This window comes from Entelurus aequoreus, linkage group LG19 (genome assembly GCF_033978785.1).
Source record: "Entelurus aequoreus isolate RoL-2023_Sb linkage group LG19, RoL_Eaeq_v1.1, whole genome shotgun sequence".
In the NCBI taxonomy this organism is placed as follows: Eukaryota; Metazoa; Chordata; class Actinopteri; order Syngnathiformes; family Syngnathidae; genus Entelurus; species Entelurus aequoreus.
In genome coordinates, this window is record NC_084749.1 from 26,865,116 (window position 1) to 26,886,013 (window position 20,898).

Sequence of the window (20,898 nt, forward strand, 5' to 3'; positions counted from 1 at the left end):
AGAAAACAAATGTTTACTAGGGAGGATACTGCTTCTTATAATAAGAATAATAGTGAAGGAAGAAGTCCGGCCACCCGGTTCTTAGCTTTCTGGAAATGTGACCTCAAGAACAATCTTGTTGAATAGCCCTGCTTTATAGAGAATGTGGAGGAGGGCGTGGTTGGCGCGCCTCCTGCAGGAATGGGGTGTGTATGGCCCGGCCTCGAAGCCAGCGGCAGGTGAGTAGATTGTCCAGCTGCGGCTGATTATCTAATCACCTGTCGCCCTTATTAGCAGCAGCCGGAGCGAGACACGTGGGGGGAGTTGAAGCCAGAGAGAGAGAGAGACACACACACATATACGAGACAGAGACTGCTGGAAAGCAATTCGAACCTGTTTATGTCAATAAAAACTTGCTCAACCCTGTACACCGGACTCAAGGAAGATCTTAGGTCTTCATCGACTCAGGAGAACCCTCCACGAGCAAAGACTCTCACAGAGAATAATTAGTTTTGCATGCAAAAAACAATGTTAATAAATACATATAACTCACTTTTGCTTTTTATTGAAGACTCTTGCTAGCAAAGGTGACAATAAGGTGAAAGGTAGGAAAGCCACACAGACGCCACTTTGTAGGAGTTATTTCTTGAATTTAGTATAGTGTTGTCACTTTTTTATCAAAGTGCTGACACCTAGCAAAATTATTTTGCTGTCATACTCAAATAACCCTCTAGGGACAATCAATCTTCCATCCATCCATCACACATCCTTAAAGCCACACGACACATAAAAGTCCTAAAAGAGGAACTGCACATTTTTTTAGAATTTTGCCAATTGTTCACAATCATTATAAAGACATGAAGATAGATTGATTTTTTTTTAATACATTCTACATATTAAATAAACTAAATAAAAGTCTGCTTACAGCGGAGCCAATGGTAGCTCCACTATCTCGCCCATAAAATCCAATAAATAACCATTAAAAAGCGGCAACAATACTCCATTTACATTTTGTGGCTTGAATATTAACCAAGTGTTAGTGATATTGTTATTATATGTGCTAACGCAGACAAACTATTCATAGCGGCGCCTTGATCACAAGCTTGTGTCCCTATGTTTACATCATTGCGTGGTCTGATGTTTCCTCACTGTCTTGCTGCCTGTAAGTTTATTGTAGATCATAAATCATGTATTTCAACTGCACAGAAGTCGCCTGAGTAGGTAATCGGACAAGTTGGGACACTATGACAGCCATTTAAGATCTGAAAGTGGCAAGAAAGACACAAAAAGTGCTTGTTCTCCCCGCCCCAATTCAGTCCTAAACAAAAGTATCATTCATATAATTTTTTTCTTGAAAATGTCACAAGTTTAAATTAGTAAAATAATGTTATGCAAATGTGTACTAATTGACAGCTGTGATAGAATTTGACCAAAGGCCTTTAAAAGGTTAAAATATTAGTAAAATAAAAACATTACATTTGGTATTTTTGTTTCGGGATGAAGTTGATTAAGAGATTTGAGCAATGAAAAGAAAAAAAAAAAGAATCCAGAATGTTGGGCCTTTTTGAAAAATTAAGGATTGTTATGACCCGTTTGGCTTTTAGGTATTGTGGAATAGCTGCCATAGTATCAAACACCTGTGAAAAAAATGGACATTGACATTTTAAACATATAACATGAAAAAAACCCAAATACAGCAAAAATGTACTGAAAGGACAAAAAAAGTCAGCCTTTATCTCCAGAGACTTGTGGTGTAACTGTGTTAGTTAGCAAAGAACTACAGAGTCAACCAGTGATGATGTTATAGAGGGGCAACGGAGCTGGGGGAGAACGACGTGGGGTGGGGAGTTGAAAGCAGGCTTTAACACAGGCACGCTTTGTAAAAAAAGATGCCTGGAAAAAGATAGTGAGTGTACTAAAAAAAATGACTCTTTGGGTACTTATTTCCCCCCAATGAAGTGCGAGCAAATAATTAGTTTGTTAGGCGCAATCTTTGAATGTAGGATAACCGAGACGGTATACAAAAACCGGTGCGAACTCTTGGCAGATATTTTCATGTAAAAATGGGCCGTACAAAAATGAAGATATCACTGTGCTTACATACCTTTTGAAGTGCAACTCAAAATGTGGAAGCACGCCTTGAGACGACGACTGATTCATTGGATCAATGTCAATGCAATCTGTGTGACACACACCACAATCCATCTTCACTATGATTTATGAAAAATCCTGTATACAAGCAACAATCCTGCATACCAGTTTCCACATGTGCATCAATTTCAAAGGTGTCTTTGCCAGGGTAGATGGTGCCATTCCTGTAGAACTCCTGACACACTGACAAGGGTGTGTAAACGGAGCCGTTTTTCTCATACTCATGGTTTCCTACTGTGGTGTTATGCAGACGTCCATACTAGTAAAGAAAAGTCATGAGACTATTTTAGAAGCATGAATCAACATGTCCAAAGTTCTTTCACACATTGCAACTTCGACCATGAAAGCATGCAGCATAATGAAGCTCAATCAATGATTGACTGTCACACAAAAGGATCAGTTTGAACAACATAAATGACTTCCAGTATAGCAAGACAACATGTCTCCCTTCATGTGTAGTGTCCACCTTCACTTACTTGTTCAATGATGTAATTGATGTGATCATAAACATCTGCTTGTCTGTAAACAGCATATGTGTCAATGCCCCTATCAACAAAATCCTTTAAGAAGAGATGTTGGAATGTCATCAAGTTTTCCTCCTTAAAAGTCACAACCATCTGGTTGCTCAGACCGAACGACACCAACTGAGATGGAAAAAAAAAAAGAGGGCATTAGCAAATGACAAGTGTATATTTACATCTGTGATGATTACCTGGATAGTGATGATGGCAATTTTGATGAGCTGCAGTATGAGTTTCCATGGTTTTCGTCCACGAGCGTGATACTTTTCACAGGGGTTCATAAAGTAATATTTGGTTTTCCTTCTGAGGCACTCGACGTTGTCCAATTCCTCCATGGATTGATTCCGCTGATTGGCCAACGCCAAGTGGGAGTCCGTGTCATGCACACCATTCAAGTCACTAGACTCCTGCATATCTAAATGTAAATAGTACAATTTATTATTTCATTTACAAACAGCTTTAAATTGTGTGCATCTGTTTTCCACCGAGGACCTCCGAGAAGTTTTGAAGGGTTTTTTATGTCAGTAACATTGCATCAGCTGGTGATTTTACACATTTGTTATCTAAATCTTCTATGCAACCTTAACTCCCCCAAAAGCACAGTGTTCCATCTGATGAAATTCTTATACATGTGACCAATCCACACAAATGCGTACACAGCCTGGAAAACAAACACCTCTAAAGGCTCCCTTATTGTCAGCACTGCTCTGTCCTCCACAAGTTGCAGACATTCTGAGTCTATGTTTTGTGGTTAAAAAGTGCTTGGCGCTCAAACACCTTCATTTATATTCCAACACATGCATACATTTTACCCACAGCAATCTAAAGCATAGCGCTGTAACGATATGAAAATGTCATATCACAGTTACTGTGACCAAAATTATCATGGTTATCATTATATTCACGGTATTGTTGAATGTAGGGATGTAGCGATTAATTGATTAAATTGAATACCGGTAATTTGATTAAAAAAAGCTTGCTTCAATGAATCGTTTAATAAGTGTAACTAATAAAACATTTATAAAATCCAGACCGCATGCAGTGCCTGTATTTTTAAACATGTGGAAATAAGTTCTGCAAGGCCGCTGCAAAAGCACACATGAAAGCGGTGGTGTGTGGGTTCCGTAATCTTTGGGGCGGTGAACATTGGAGATTATTTTTTTTAAATGTATTTACATTTTTTATCAAGGCAAACATGTTAAAAGTTAATTTTCAATGTTGATAATGTGCAGGCAGAATTTTTTTCTATTTCAACTAGTTTCCCAAAAAGTGTGTTTTTATCCAATTACTCAAACAAACTAATGAATAGATTACTAAAATAATCGATAGCGGCAGCCCTTATTTATGTGCTTAAAAAGTACTTGTACACTCTACTGGTGTGCCAAATTGTTTTTATTAACATCAGAATCGACATTCTTATTTATTACGATTTTAATTATCTATATTTTTTTCAACAATTTTTTTTTTGTTAAGAAAATCAAAGACACAAAAAAAAATTCAAAGAACCCATTTTTAAAAATATGTTTTTTTACTAGATGCGTGTGTACATCATAGTTCAGCAGTAAGGAGGATCTATTGTAACCTGTAGCCTGTTTTGAAAATGTTTAATTATAATTTTTATACCACATAATGATATGAGGTGGTGACTTGTCCAGGGTGTACACCACCTTCACCCCCGTGACCCTGAAAATGGATGGATGGATAATATATTGCAAAATCGGTTTGTATCTAGACTCGTGTCCAATCAAGAATCCATTTTGAATCACTCAATGAATCTAATTGTGAGTTTTTGTAAGATTTCCATCCTTAATGCACACACTGAAATTTTTTAACCAAGTTTTATTCAGGATAGATAAACAGACACAAAATATACTTCCGTTGCTTGAAGCATTAATTAATGTTCTGGCTTCTTAAGTGCCCTATTATTTGAATGTCTTAATATGTTTATTTTCTTCCGTTTTCATTTGAAAAGGTTTTAGAGTGTTGCTTAATGATAAAGGAAATACGGGGGTTGTGTGCTTGACTTCTGGTTTATGAGACGTCACGCGAGTTAACTTCCTGTTGGATCTTCAGCTCTATCACTCTGTTCTAAGAAGATAGCCTGTAGGTTCAATGTGCACAATTGAATAGTGCAGCAATATACTTAAACAAGTTTATATTGGGGTATGACGTTTGTAATGGGGAGAGACATTATTGTGCCTTGTATTTATGTTTGTATATAGATAGCTAGTTTAAAGTGGTGATTACAGTTTTATGACAGTTACATTTTTAAATGGTAACACTAACCATTGGGAATTTAGGCAGGGTTTATCAATATATTGTTGTGTTCCTATAATAACAGTGATTTGTGTAAATGAGCAATGATAAGAGATTATCGTCGCACTTTCATTTCTGTCAAGAAAGTGAGGACTTGGGTGAGTAATGCAAGGACACGTTTGTCAAACATATGGCCCGCGAACAGGTTTTATCCGGCCCGCGGGATGAGTTTGCCAAGTATAAAAATGAACCTGAAATTTTTTAATGAAAGAAACAGCTGTTCTAAATGTGTCCACTGGATATCGCAATAGCAATTCTTTGTATCTTTGTAGATGATGCTACATATGTACAAAATAAACCACATTATGTTAGTACATCAGTCGAGGAAAATTATCAAACTACATGACTAACATACTGTAATTTGATTTCGATATAATTTTTTTTATCTTGATAGATTGAAAATGAACACCAATGAGTTGACTGGTGAACATTATCACACAATTTATTCAGAACATATAAATAACGACAAATAAAAATAGAATACTATTAATTGCAACATGTAAGTGTAAAAAAAACGTTAACAACATTATGATTTGTACAATTTCAGAATGTGCTCGTTCTATTTTTAAACAAAGAAAACAATCTGAAGTTTTCTTTATTTTTAAGTTATCGTGCCGTGATTTTACCAGTCCGGCCCACTTGGGAGTAAATTTTTCTCCATGTGGCTACTGATCTAAAATAAGTTTGACACCCCTGGGTTAGACCGTTGACGGGCACGTTTGACAAATGTGTTTGGCGGAAATAACGGTAATTAGTCATAAAGTGAGGATAAGTTGTAAGCATTGGACAAAGTTTCAAGGCAGCACATAATTTGCGGCGATTGGTTGGGTCAATAGCAACATCGCTAAATCCTGAAAAGTCTAATTAATGAAGCTAAAGTCAATCCAACTGTCTGATCAAAACATCCACATTTTAGTTTTGTGCTATTGGTGACAAAGCAAATAAGTTTTAGGGATTGGTGATATGGCTTAAAGTCTATACCACGATATAGATTGCATCCTCTTGCGATAACGATATATATTTGTATTTGTTCATTGAAAGGACAATGTGTAGTTACATTAAAAAGATGGCTGCACCAGAATTAGCACAATGCAAATTTCCATCTGTAGTCCTTTTAAGGCACATTTAGTATCCACAATTAACATTACACAACAAGAATAAAAATACATAACAAGATTAAAATAAATTAATAATAAAGCAATTTAAAATACAAGTGCAATATACATATACAAGTACTCGTTACAAAAATCATTGTGCAATGCCATCCAGTTACAATATTTTAGCAGCATCATTTAAAGTGCAGAAGTACAGTATTTAAGTGTAACCATTTTTATTAAAGTCCATAAAACATATATAGTGTGGTAGACATCTGATGTTATCCACAAAGGTATCATCCAATAGCTATATACTGTACCTCATTGGTAGACAAGATGGCGTTATTACACCAATACACTATTAGGCTGATATTCTGGTAGCCATCAGACAGAGTGCCCATCAGAAGCTGTGAAAATCTGTGTTGTTCTTTAGATTGTCTGAGAGCCCATTCCACTCTGATGGCTTTGTAAGAAAACGCTGATTGAGAGAAGGCAGACTTTAATCCTGAATACAGACCTTAACACTCTGCTTGTTAGTTGAGAGCGTAGCTGTACATATATATTTTTAGAGGGGGTGGGGAAGCATCATTTGGGATCTTATGTACCAGGCGGATATTGGAGTTCCAGATCAAGTTTTCCAAAGCTTAGTATACTATATTTTTCAAATATGTTACAATGGTGGTATCGCCAAAAATGTTATCGAAGATTTTCAATGCTTGATTATGAAATAATCTAAGAGGATTTAAAACAATCTGTATGGCTTCAGACCATTATAACACACAGTACAAGATATGTAACTTAATCATTGCATTGAAAAACAATGTTGCTGCTTCCAATGATAAAGAGCTCCTGATGTGCTAGAAGATGGCAATGTTATATTTCAGAACATGACATACCTATGTAACATAATTTTTTAAATTTAGTGTAACATCCAGTGTCACACCCAGGTATTTGACTTCAACATTTTTACATAGATATTTTGGGGAACATTTTTATTTTCTTTGTTCGAAAAATACATTGTGACAGTTTTATCTGTGTACAGTGTAAGGCACGACTTGGTCAACAATTGTTCTGCTTTGGTCATTGCTACAGATAGCGAAGCTGCAACAAGATTTGCATCGAAACCGTTAGTAAAAAAAAAATAAAAAAATAAAAAAATTGTCGTCAGCATACAATTAGATCTCCACATCATCGCAGATGGAAGGTAGGTCATTGATGTACCCCGATATAATACTGTATTTGGCACGGTAATAATAATAGAACCATTTCAAAAATGGTTACGAAGGCTCCTTGTCATGATCTGTGGTCTGGATCATGTTTTTTGTAATTTTCTGTTTGTTTAAGACTCCATAGTTCCTGTTTTTGCGCTCCCTTGTTTGGTCACCATGGCGACTCATTGGTTTCACCTGCCTCATGTGACACACGCACCTGGCTCTAATCAAAGAGACTATTTAAGCCTGTCGTGGCCAGTTAGTCGGCCTGGCGACATTGCTCTGTTGACGTGCTTTTCATGCTCTGTTCATACCATAGTTCATGCTGCTCGTTCTATGCCACAGTAAGTGTTGTTTGTTTTATGTTCATAGTTTACACTAAGTGTTAGTTTTTGTTTCCTTCGCTAAGTTGTGCCTTCGCCTTGAGCGCTTTTTGTTTGTGCCCCTTTTATAGATATAATTAAAAATGTTCCTACTTTCAAGCCTTGTCGGATTTAGTCCGTTTGCTTCCTGGGAAAACAATCCTCGCAGTAAGCTGGGAAAACCTCCACTTTATGACACTCCTAGTTTGGCTGCTGACATATGTGGTAAAATACTGCGTCCTTTCTAGCTGTGTTATTGTCTCAAAACTATTCATAATCTACTTTGTAATTTACTGTTAATAGCTGGTTACTTTCTGGATCTTTCTACACTTCTGGTAAAGTGTACCTTGCACTTATTCATCTGTTGGATAGATTACTTTAGTTTTAGGTCACACTACAAATTTGGGTACAGATTCTTCTAATACCAAGTACTTCCAGTAGCAGAATTTGCATTACTAATGCTGATATTTAAAATTTTCATGAATATTAAATGATTACACTTATGATAATGACTGGAATCTTGACAAAACACAGGATGGCAGAGTAACAAGTTAACAATATCAATTAAACATTTGAATGATTTCCTTACTACTTAAGACAAGAGTGCAAACTAACTAAACAAAAGCAAAAACTACTAGTGGATCTTATTTCTTGAGTTTTTTGTTAATAAAAATATATCGATCTAATTACCCTATTATCGTCCATATACTGATACTGCACTTGGTATCGTTACTATCGATATTTGTATTGATTTCCCTACCCCTGTTTACATTCAAGAGCTCTAACTTTGCGGTTCGTTACGCTTTTTGTAAAGTGGTGTAAAGTGTAGCATGTTTAGCTTAGACATGCAGTATATTTGCCGCCATGGAGATGAGGATTATTGATTTAAAAGCTGCACCGTTGAGGGACACACTAGCTCATTAGCGACCATTTTTCATTGGGTTGAGGACGCCTCTGTTCGCTTGTTGTTGCAGTCAAATTTGCGGGACACATGTCAGCAACATGCATTGTCACGATATGGCGACAGAATTAAAAGCTCTATCATCGGCCAAATTTAAAACATTTATATTGTCTAAATCGGCAACCTTAATTAGTTTGATATGTATTTATATATCTAAGTAATAATTATATCTCAACAATACATTATACTATAATATTAAAGGTTAAAAAGAAACAAGCTGCGGACCGAAAATGGCCCCCGAGCCGGAGCTTAGAGCTTCATTTCATTACAACATTCATCCTGAACAAGTGTTGTATCGTATGGTAAGTGTTTTACAAATTGGGGAACAGATTCTTCCAATACCAAGTACTTCCAGGAGCAGAATTTGCATTACAAATAATGATAATAAATAAATAATAAATGGGTTATACTTGTATAGCGCTTTTCTACCTTCAAGGTACTCAAAGCGCTTTGACAGTATTTCCACATTCACCCATTCACACACACATTCACACACTGATGGAGGGAGCTGCCATGCAAGGCGCTACCAGCACCCATCAGGAGCAAGGGTGAAGTGTCTTGCCCAAGGACACAACGGACGTGACTAGGATGGTAGAAGGTGGGGATTGAACCCCAGTAACCAGCAACCTTCCGATTGCTGGCACGGCCACTCTACCAACTTCGCCATAAATGTTGATATTTAACATTTTCAGGAATATTTAATGATTACACTTTTGATCACGACTGGAATCTTGACAAAACACAGGGTGGCAGAGTAACAAATTAACAATATCAATTAAACATTTGAATGATTTCCTTACTTCCTTTTATTACATCTAAATTTATAATAAAGGCAAGAGTGCAAACTAACTAAACAAAAGCAAAAACTACTAGTGGATCTAATTTCCTGAGTTTTTTGTAAATCAAAAATATCGATCTAATTACCGTAGTATCGTCTATATACTGATACTATACTTGGTATCGTTACTATCGATATTTGTATTGATTTCCCTACCCCTGTTTACATTCAAGAGCTCTAGTTTAGCGGTTCATTACGCTTTTTGTACAGTAGTATAAAGTGTAGCATTTTTAGCTTAGAGATGGAGTATATTTGCCGCCATGGAGACGAGGATTATTGATTTAAAAGCTGCACTGTTGAGGGACATTAGCCACTAGCTCATTAGCGACCAGTTTTCATTGGGTTGAGGACGCCTCTGTTCGCTTGTTGTTGCGGTCAAATTTGCGGGACACATCTAGGATGTGTCAGCAACATGCACTGTCACGATATGGCGACAGAATTAAAAGCTCTATCATCGGCCAAATTTAAAACATTTATATTGTCTTAATCGGCAACCTTAATTAGTTTGATATGTATTGTTATATCTAAGTAATAATTATATCTCAACAATATATTATACTATAATATTAAAGGCTAAAAAGAAACAAGCTGCGGCCCGAAAATGGCCCCCGAGCCGGAGTTAAGGGCTTAATTTCATTACAACATTCACCCTGAATAAGTGTTATGTCGTATGGTAAGTGTTTTACAAATTTGGGTACAGATTCTTCCAATACCAAGTACTTCCAGGAGCAGAATTTGCATTACAAATGCTGATATTTAACATTTTCAGGAACATTTAATGATTACACTTTTGATCACGACTGGAATCTTGACAAAACACAGGATGGCAGAGTAACAAATTAACAATATCAATTAAACATTTGAATGATTTCCTTACTTCCTTTTATTACATCTAAATTTATAATAAAGACAAGAGTGCAAACTAACTAAACAAAAGCAAAAACTACTAGTGGATCTTATTTCCTGAGTTTTTTGTAAATAAAAAATATCGATCTAATTACCGTAGTATCGTCTATATACTGATACTATACTTGGTATCGTTACTATCGATATTTGTATTGATTTGCCTACCCCTGTTTACACTAAAGAGCTCTAACTTAGCGGTTCATTACGCTTTTTGTACAGTAGTATAAAGTGTAGCATGTTTAGCTTAGACATGCAGTATATTTGCCGCCATGGAGACGAGGATTATTGATTTAAAAGATGCACTGTTGAGGGACATTAGCCACTTGCTCATTAGCGACCAGTTTTCATTGGGTTGAGGACGCTTGTTGTTGCGGTCAAATTTGCGGGACACATCTAGGATGTGTCAGCAACATGCATTGTGACGATATGGCGACAGAATTAAAAGCTCTATCATCGGCCAAATTTAAAACATTTATATTGTCTTAATTGGCAACCTTAATTAGTTTGATATGTATTGATATATCTAAGTAATAATTATATCCCAACAATATATTATACTATAATATTAAAGGCTAAAAAGAAACAAGCTGCGGACCGAAAATGTCCCCCGAGCCGGAGTTTAGAGCTTGATTTCATTACAACATTCACCCTGAATAAGTGTTATGTCGTATGGTAAGTGTTTTACAAATTTGGGTACAGATTCTTCCAATACCAAGTACTTCCAGGAGCAGAATTTGCATTACAAATGCTGATATTTAACATTTTCAGGAACATTTAATGATTACACTTTTGATCACGACTGGAATCTTGACAAAACACAGGATGGCAAAGTAACAAATTAACAATATCAATTAAACATTTGAATGATTTCCTTACTTCCTTTTATTACATCTAAATTTATAATAAAGACAAGAGTGCAAACTAAATAAACAAAAGCAAAATCTACTAGTGGATCTTATTTTACGAATTTTTTGTAAATAAAAAATATCGATCTAATTACCGTAGTATCGTCTATATACTGATACTATACTTGGTATCGTTACTATCGATATTTGTATTGATTTGCCTACCCCTGTTTACATTCAAGAGCTCTAGCTTAGTGGTTCATTACGCTTTTTGTAAAGTGGTGTAAAGTGTAGCATGTTTACCTTAGACATGCAGTATATTTTCCGCCATGGAGACGAGGATTATTGATTTAAAAGATGCACTGTTGAGGGACATTAGCCACTAGCTCATTAGCGACCAGTTTTCATTGGGTTGAGGACGCTTGTTGTTGCGGTCAAATTTGCGGGACACATCCAGGATGTGTCAGCAACATGCATTGTCACGATATGGCGACAGAATTAAAAGCTCTATAATCGGCCAAATTTAAAACATTTATATTGTATTAATCGGTAACCTTAATTAGTTTGATATGTATTGATATATCTAAGTAATAATTATATCTCAACAGTATATTATACTATAATATTAAAGGCTAAAAAAAAAACAAGCTGCGGACCGAAAATGGCCCCCGAGCCGGAGTTAAGGGCTTAATTTCATTACAACATTCATCCTGAACAAGTGTTGTGTCATATGGTAAGTGTTTTACAAATTTGGGTACATATTCTTCCAATACCAAGTACTTCCAGGAGCAGAATTTGCATTACAAATGCTGATATTTAACATTTTCAGGAATATTTAATGATTACACTTTTGATCACGACTGGAATCTTGACAAAACACAGAGTGGCAGAGTAACAAATTAACAATATCAATTGAATTTGAATGATTTCCTTACTTCCTTTTATTACATCTAAATTTATAATAAAGACAAGAGTGCAAACTAACTAAACAAAAGCAAAAACGATTAGTGGATCTAATTTCCTGAGTTTTTTGTAAATAAAAAATATCGATCTAATTACCGTAGTATCGTCTATATACTGATACTATACTTGGTATCGTTACTATCGATATTTGTATTGATTTGCCTACCCCTGTTTACATTCAAGAGCTCTAACTTAGCGGTTCATTACGCTTTTTGTACAGTGGTGTAAAGTGTAGCATTTTTAGCTTAGACATGGAGTATATTTGCCGCCATGGAGACGAGGATTATTGATTTAAAAGCTGCACTGTTGAGGGACATTAGCCACTAGCTCATTAGCGACCAGTTTTCACTGGGTTGAGGACGCCTCTGTTCACTTGTTGTTGCGGTCAAATTTGTGGCAACATGGCAACAGAATTAAAAGCTCTATCGTCGGCCGAATTTATAACATTTATACTGTCTTATTCGGCAACCTTAATTAGTTTGATAATTATTAATATATCTAATGAATAATTATATCTTAACAATATTTTATACTATAATATTAAAGGCTAAAAAGAAACAAGCTGCAGACCGAAAATGGCCCCCGAGCCGCAGCTTGGACACACTTAGTTTACACAGTGCACCGTTAACAAATTTCATTACAACATTCATCCTGAACAAGTGTTGTGTCATATGGTAAGTGTTCATTTTTATAGGCTACCAATTGTTTTCATACAAGAACATAAATACAAGACAACAGACCTAATAGGTATTGTTTTCGGTTGCTGCCATTACGGATTTCATTTTATGACGTCAGGTATTAAAAAAACACAAGTTACATACTGTTTAAAACAGCATGAAAGTCAAATCCAAATCAATGTTTTATATTTGAGTAATTCAATTTACATTTATGTGACGACTGACCTTTTTATGTTCGATTGGACTTCAGAAATGAGCCAGACGTCAACCTGCAAATACTTCAGGAAACCAAAGACAAATGTGACGTCATTTAATGACAGGCTCTGGTTGGTTGTTGACATTGTCAATCAATGTAGTAACGCCCCCATATTGCCACTGGCAACCAAACAACAGTCTTGTTAAAAAAAAATGGAGTTGATGGTTGTGAAGAGGATACAAATACCGGTGATGTTTATTCTTCCCTTTTATACAGATATCAGCAGTAACAATTAAAAAATGTTCTTTGAAAAATATATCAGCATGTTAAAAAAAAGAATACAACAGCATGCCGAAAGACAATACATCACGTTTCCGTACTCAGCGAGCACGTGTCGTCAATTCATTTAAGCTAACGTTTAACATTTTTTTTTGCCGCATTCAAATGATTGCACTATGATATAATATCTTATTCATTGTAGTAGTAGGTTGTTCTGGTCATTTATTTCATTACTTTTTTAACATTGTGTTTTGGTCTAGCGCATAGGGAGTTTTTTTTTGCTAAATTGCTAATTCTTTTAAAAAGCGAGTTTACTTTTACTTTTTGAGTATAGGCTAAACTACAGTTTAAATCAGTGGTGTTCAAAGTACGGCCTGAGGGCCATTTGCGGTCCGCAACGCATTTTTTATAGGCCCTTAATATACTCTAAAGACAAAATAAACACATCCCAGATAAGAACATTAAACAAAAAATTAATTTCGCCCAAATCCTCTCAAATATGGAACCTTAAAACTCAAATTTCCAACAACCTACATCTGTGCCTTAAATGTGGTATTTTATTATTTCTGCGTGTGCTGTCATGGTAAACATGTACACATTTTTTCAAGTTTTTGAGCGTGCTAAAGCACATAAAATTAGTAAAGCATGATGTATATACAGCTTTTTTACCTGTAACACAAAGCTACGATGTGGATGTTTTTGTTAAGATAATTTAGCATATATTGATTGATCTACACTGTATTGGTTTTACTATCTTTAATGTACAAAATGTATCACATTGGCACAAACATCCTTTAATTTTTTTTGTATGTGGCCCTCACTGGAAAAAGTTCAGACACCCTGGTTTAATTTGATAAAATAATTTCAAAATAGATCAATTTGTCGAACTATTACACTGTCTTTTCATTTTGTTATTCATTATTCTTAATTTTTCTTTAACATTTGTACACTTTAGACTTTACTTTTCTTTCATTACTGAATAGTTTTCTTACACATTCTATTTCTAAACTACGCTGAATAATTTATATGTCTAGTATTACTCATTTTGTTCTCTCCCAATTAGAAAATGGAAATGTGTGAATATTTTTAAGACATAATTGTGAGACATAAGAAATGTTAGGATTAAATAAGATATGCTTCTTCCTACTCCTTTTCTGGCATGTTGAATTGGGCAAGTCTCATCCCAGCAGGCACAAGACATTAAAACAACATTGAGTACTTGTTGAATTAGGTCCTGACGTTGAACAACTCAAACATAACATTGAAACGACATGCTTTTTGACAACGTTTAATCAATGTTGAGTTCTGACGTTGATTTGACCATTGAAATTTGGTCATTTCCCAACCAACAACGTGGATCCAACGATGGACATCAACGTTGTCTCAATTTATAAATACAACTATTTTGCAACGATTGTTTCAAAGTCAGTTTTAAAGGACATGAATATGTAATCAACGTTGTATCAATGTCTTATGCCTGCTGGGATGTCTTGTTTTCAATGTATGTTGTAAAGCATGAAACAAAATTAACCTCTACCACTCTCTATTTATATGTATTTAATGGAATTAAAGGAGTATAAATGGTATTTAGTCATTTACTTTTATTATAGCCAAATTTGAGACTTTTTGATTGAAAACAAATAACGACTATTCTATTTTACCACAAGATGTCACCACTTGCATAGAAAATGGCTTACAGTGCCACTTGGGTGTTAAAAACCCAGGTACACTTCGTTTTGTTGTTTACTATGATTGTTATTTTTACAGGGTTGGAACTGATGAACCATCACAAAATCAAGCATGCCATCTAAAACAAGTTCAGCCAACAGTACAGGCAGCAAGAGCAATGACCAAGGTGGGTGTAATGCCATTTATTGTAATGAAATGACTTTTTTAATGTTACTGTAAATGCATCATTGATAGATATGTTTCAAAATGTCAACATACAAATACAATATTTGTAGAAACTGCTGTATTTTACTTTAAAATGATGAGTTGCCGTACTTATCGATCACATTTTAATCAGTTGTATTCTGCATTCTTACTGGATAATGCATTATGAGAAAAAAAAACAGCCTTTGAAACATTGACGTTCCAGAAACTAATGAGAAAACACAATATTTTTGAGTGTTTGTTAATATTAAATTTGTTGATATTTTATGGGGAATTTTGTTGCATAGCCTTTGGACATACTTACCATTGCAGGTTTACTTTCATCATGCAACAAGCTTTTGGTCAAATGGTCATTGGCTCTTAGCTGAGTTTGAATTAATGGGTTTGGGGGTCAGCAGGATTAGAATCGCTCCATTACAAGGGGAATGTATTTTCAATAACTAATGAAATCATTTAACATGAATAACCCAAAAATATTACATCAACTACCTTTCTCTTGCGGTAAAAATATGGAAACCATTAAGTTAGGGGTTTTAAAAGTGAGGCACATTGAGCTTTGCCTCAGAGTATAATAAGGTTGGGGCATCCTTCAATTCCCAAAAAGTGTTTTCTGCTCATATTTTCTTATTGTCTCAAAGCATTTAGATTATAGATACATTTTGTTCAAAATATGTCAATGTTTTAATATTTTACACACTTTTGATAAATATTAATTATATATGTGAATTCAACATGTTCATATTCAGTGGAAATCTCTTGTATCAAATCCCTTGTACAGGGCTGGGCGATATGGCCTTTTTTAAATATCTCAATATTTTTAGGCCATGTCACGATACACGATATATATCTCGATATTTTGCCTTAGCCTTGAATGAACACTTGATGCATATAATCACAGCAGTATGATGATTCTATGTGTCTACAATAAAACATTCTTGTTCATACTGCATTAATATATGCTCATTTTAAACTTTCATGCAGAGAGGGAAATCACAACTAAGTCAATTTACCAAAACTGTATTTATTAAACAGTTATTAAGCAGTGGCACAAACATTAATGTCATTTCAAAACAGAAAGTGCAAGATTGTCAGAGACATTTTAAAACAAGCTATTAGTGCACTTTTGTGCATGATGTCACTAAGATGACGTATCAAAACAACACTAAATTAAAGTTCACTTTTTGTACAGAACGTCACTACAATAGTTTAAAACAAATAAAGTGCACTTTTGTGCATCATGTCAGACAAGATATTTCAATAACTGTCAAACAAAAATAAGCTTCATAATAGGGAATCAAATAGTGTATGTCCTTCGCTATGTGGTAGGTTACTGTGGACGTTGTCATCTTCTGTTGTTGACTATTTTTTTAATACTGTGTTGATGTGGAAATGATTGCCTCAACATTTTGTTGGTGTGGCACCGAACGGAGATGTTGACATGCAGAGTTTCAAACACTCTTCATTCTCTAGCGGGTGACTTTTCAAATGATGCTACATATTAGCAGTAATGCTACTTTTTGTAGCAATGCTTTTGCCCCACACTTGACAAATTACGGTTGTCTGTTCAACATATTCCCGCTTAAACCCAAACCACAGCCAGACAATGGACCCCGTGCTGTTTTTCTTGGGAATTAATTATTCTATCATTTGTTACCAGATTCGCACCTTCTCTCTCTCGTATTACCACACGCACCACAGCTAACGTTACCCATGCCACTACCTCTCTGCTCCGTGAGGGCATTATACGTATGTAAGAAGGTGCGCTTGTTTTACGTCTCTGTGAGAAGGAGAGACAACAAAAAGTGAGAAGAGCCTGTAGTGTAATGCCCGCAGCTAAAAGCAACTGCTTGAGGATGTACTGTATACTCGAATATCACAATATAGTCATTTTCTATATCGCACAGAGACAAACCAGCGATATAGCGAGTATATCGATATATCGCCCAGCCCTACCCTTGTATCAAAAAATATTTAAAAAATACATATTTTTAGAATTGATTGGCTGTTGCTCTTGTGAGCGTTTTCTCTCTTAGGCTAATCAACCAAAATAACTATTTTCAGGCAGCATTCCAGCTAGATTTTAAAGATATGGCCATCCACTTTACTGTTCATGACTCAAGAGTACACAAGAGGAAAGCATCCTTAGACATTAGAATGTTGTACTGAGACTTGATGTACAAATGCATTTTAATTATAGTATTCTGCGTTATGGGACATACTGTTTTCTTTGATTCTTAGACAAATATTCCCCTTGAATTCGTCACCATAGTTGTGTGTGGGAATTTCCACTACAATGAGTTTGGTGTGAAGCCTAAATGAGTCGAGTGGGACAGGGTGACACACCCAGCTGGGAAGTGGGTTTACTTAAGCTGTATTCCAGCATTCTCTTCGGCAACCTTGTGGGTAGATTTTGAAAAGAGAGACCACAGGCAGGATCAAATCTGTCATTACGCAGCACCATGTTTACGATAGATGGTTCTGGGCTGAGCATTCCTTTATACAAGGGTTGTGTATGAAGAAAACAATATTGCATGGAGAAAGTGAGTGCATGTAATGACATTTTGGTAAATGGTAAATGGTAAATGGTTGTACTTGTATAGCGCTTTTCTACCCCCTTTTTAAGGAGCCCAAAGCGCTTTGACAGTATTTCCACATTCACCCATTCACACACACATTCACACACTGATGGCGGGAGCTGCCATGCAAGGTGCTAACCAGGACCCATCAGGAGCAAGGGTCACCATGGTATCGAAATTTAAGCATGTTTTTACTAGTGCTGTCAAAAATAACAAGTTAACTCTTGTAGTTAATCACCAAAATTATTGAATTGCATATGCTCCTTTATCTAACTGGGGATGGTTACCTGTGTGTTGTCTTACTGTCTGTCAGTGATCAGGTCAATGCATATGTCAGTGCAAAGGTAAGCAAAATGACTTTGAACACTGACACATTTTAGTTTATATTGAAAACCCCAACTGGACTTTAGATAAAACTGTAAGCAAGTTTTGAACAAATAAATGACATGCATTCAAGTTAAACAATACAAAAAAATCCTGTATATATTCCTGACAATAAAATTGCATTTGTGTCAAAATATTGTTTTTTTAAGTTAATTAAAATTATGCAAGCCTGTGATGAATCATGATAAATCCAAATTCAAAAGTGTAATTAATCTAACTGAAAATTTTAATAATTTGACAGCACTAGTTTTTACATGTTAACAGATAAATAGGCTACTTTCTGTTCAGGTGTGTAGAAACTGGATGCAGACTATTAACAAAGATGTTTCGCCCATGATGTTGTAATTCTGGTACACCCTAAAGGGTGGGCTTGCCTTAAGAGAGAGGTGTTGTTGATTGTTTGATCTGGAAAGCTGGGGCAAGAAACTTTTCACGGTCTGTCTGCTGTCAGGCTTGTCTTTTGTGTGAACTTCACTTGACAAGTCAGGTTCAAACTCTCATTTATTGTGTCTTCTACATCGAGAGGTCAGATCACGGTGTCAGTTTGTCACTTTTTCCATCAGCATTTCAAAACCACTGAATTGTAGGTATTTGCTGTACAAACTGGCTAAATTCACTGATGTTTACCTTATATTGAATATTCAGGACATATATTTATCCAAAGACCATAACACAACCTTGTAAATAAATGATCCATCCGTTATTTATATAACTGAAGCCTAGCCTAGCTAAGGTTGAGCGGTATAGACACACTCTAGACCAGACCTGGGCATTCTGCGGCCCGCGGGCCGCATCCGGCCCTTTGTGCGTCCCTGTCCGGCCCGCGTGAGGCCAATTATAAATTACAAAATAAATTTTAAAAAGTATCTATGTCGAGTGTGCAATACAACGGGGCTGCTTTTGTTTTGAAAATCGTTATTTGTATTACTTCCGTGTGGACGTATGCGTGTGCGTGATTGTGAGTGAATGTGAACAGCTGCAATCATTAATTACAAAATAAAGTTGAAAAAACATCTATGTCGTGCGCGCAATACAACTGCGCTGCTTTTATTTTGAAAATTATTATTTATGGGCGTGTGTCAGTGTGTAACCTGCGAGTGAAGGTGCACATGCAGCGACAAGTGATGCACGGTTTACACCCGAGACGCTAAAAAGAGAAAAGTTGATGAAGAATGGCGTGTTTCCAACAAGACATGGACTGCCATGCAACGTTCCCTCTAAGGTGCGTGCCTGCGCAATTGCGCACTGCTCAAGCGTCTGCTGCGCGCAGCAAATATATGCCGCGCACCAAATCAAATCCCATCTGAATTCTAAACAAAATAAACATATTTATTCTATGTAATTTTGCAATGCAACTTTGAGTGACAGTGACAACAAGCGGCCCTAACGGTGTTCGTCAACACCGTTCAATTGAACACCGTTCAATTATTGTAACGTCTATCGAGATGCTTCGAGGCCAGGAATTATATCGATCACTTTATTGAGCAAAACTGTTTATATTCAGCCATAACCACACCAAAAACATGAGTAAAACACTTCTATCTCGAAAAACTAGTCATTTTCTGCCGTACAAACCAGGCCAAAACCAACTTGTCATCTGTCACCAACACGCATAGCACTAAACCACTGGTGCGTTTATGGCCACACAAAAAGTCGGACAACTCAAACATCACACAAAGTTACACTATGACTCCTCAGTCATACGTGTGCTTATTTTACTGTCATTTATTATTAATGTTAATTTATTTATATTAGTCATGGAATGCTGTTACATACACTATGTTGAAGTATTACTATTATTATTAATTATTATTATTATTTATCTTACGGTATATATCAAAAATAATATCGAGCAAAATTTAATTGAAATATTGTCGATGTGGCCCTCCAGCAGTGCTCGGGTTGCTCATGCGGCCCCCGGTAAAAATTAATTGCCCACCCCTGCTCTAGACAAATGACCAATCACAGTGCTGACGAGGGCTGTCTTCGACTAAAGATTTTCATAGTCGAATGGATAGGTTGATTGTCAACACTAAATTGGCCCTAGTGTGTGAATGTGAGTGTGAATGTTGTGTTGGCCCTGCGATGAGGTGGCGACTTGTCCAGGGTGTACCCCGCCTTCCGCCCGATTGTAGCTGAGATAGGCTCCAGCGCCCCCTGCGACCCCGAAGGGAATAAGCGGTAGAAAATGGATGGATGGATGGATGAATCTGATCCGTTAGCTTTTGGCCACAGTCGGCAATCAGTCAAATCTAAGGCAGGTTTTTTTAAGAGAAATCAAATCAAATCGAATCGGCAAATCTTAGACTATTTGAAGACAGCCTGAGTGCTGACACATGAAGACATAGACCGCCATTCACATGTGAATAAGGACTTGGGCCCTCTCTGCATCAGTTGAGTTGAGTTGAGTTTGAATTTATTTCCAAAATGCATGCATACAACATGATATATCACAATTTCCGTTCTTTCTTTTCAAAATGTTCGAAAAGGAGTAGGAAGAAGCAGAGCTTATTTAATTATTCCCCTTTTCCTTTACATAGCAGTTGCTAACACTTTTGTTCACTTCCTGTTCTCAATTTATTCACATTATACTCCATAAGTAATAACATTGAAAAATAAATAAATATTTAGTGAAGTCAGTTGTATTTCATATGGTAAGATAAATAAGATTATCAATAAATTCAGAATGTTTGTCATGGTTCTTCTTCTTTGTACTTTTTAATCACTTTAATGTTGAATAGTTTTT

The 20,898-nt window shown here is 36.0% G+C and overlaps 2 protein-coding genes across 13 annotated transcripts in view; one reads left to right on the forward strand and one right to left on the reverse strand.

Moving 5' to 3' along the window:
- The window catches only part of mcoln3b (mucolipin TRP cation channel 3b), a 48,953-nt gene that overhangs the window by 7,948 nt on the left and 20,107 nt on the right, over nucleotides 1–20,898 (reverse strand). For 3 of the 4 annotated variants that reach the window (XM_062028196.1, XM_062028194.1, XM_062028197.1), the window contains exons 1-5: nucleotides 13,050–13,128; nucleotides 2,843–3,066; nucleotides 2,607–2,774; nucleotides 2,236–2,389; nucleotides 2,084–2,159 (exon numbers count right to left, since the gene is read on the reverse strand). In XM_062028196.1, the coding sequence (XP_061884180.1) occupies nucleotides 2,084–2,159; nucleotides 2,236–2,389; nucleotides 2,607–2,774; nucleotides 2,843–3,064 (620 nt within the window). In that variant the 5' untranslated portion in view covers nucleotides 3,065–3,066; nucleotides 13,050–13,128. Of the gene's footprint in view, nucleotides 1–2,083; nucleotides 2,160–2,235; nucleotides 2,390–2,606; nucleotides 2,775–2,842; nucleotides 3,067–13,049; nucleotides 13,129–20,898 lie in introns of those variants that run through there. The other variant, XM_062028195.1, reaches the window with a different exon arrangement.
- Nucleotides 12,790–20,898, forward strand: part of dnai3 (dynein axonemal intermediate chain 3) — a 66,746-nt gene continuing 58,637 nt past the window's right edge. For 8 of the 9 annotated variants that reach the window (XR_009822037.1, XM_062028182.1, XM_062028183.1 and 5 more), the window contains exons 1-2: nucleotides 13,201–13,268; nucleotides 15,067–15,154. Coding sequence is in view for 8 of the 9 variants with exons in the window: in XM_062028182.1 (XP_061884166.1) it covers nucleotides 15,100–15,154 (55 nt within the window). In the remaining variant the exon portion in view is untranslated. Of the gene's footprint in view, nucleotides 12,822–13,200; nucleotides 13,269–15,066; nucleotides 15,155–20,898 lie in introns of those variants that run through there. The other variant, XM_062028181.1, reaches the window with a different exon arrangement.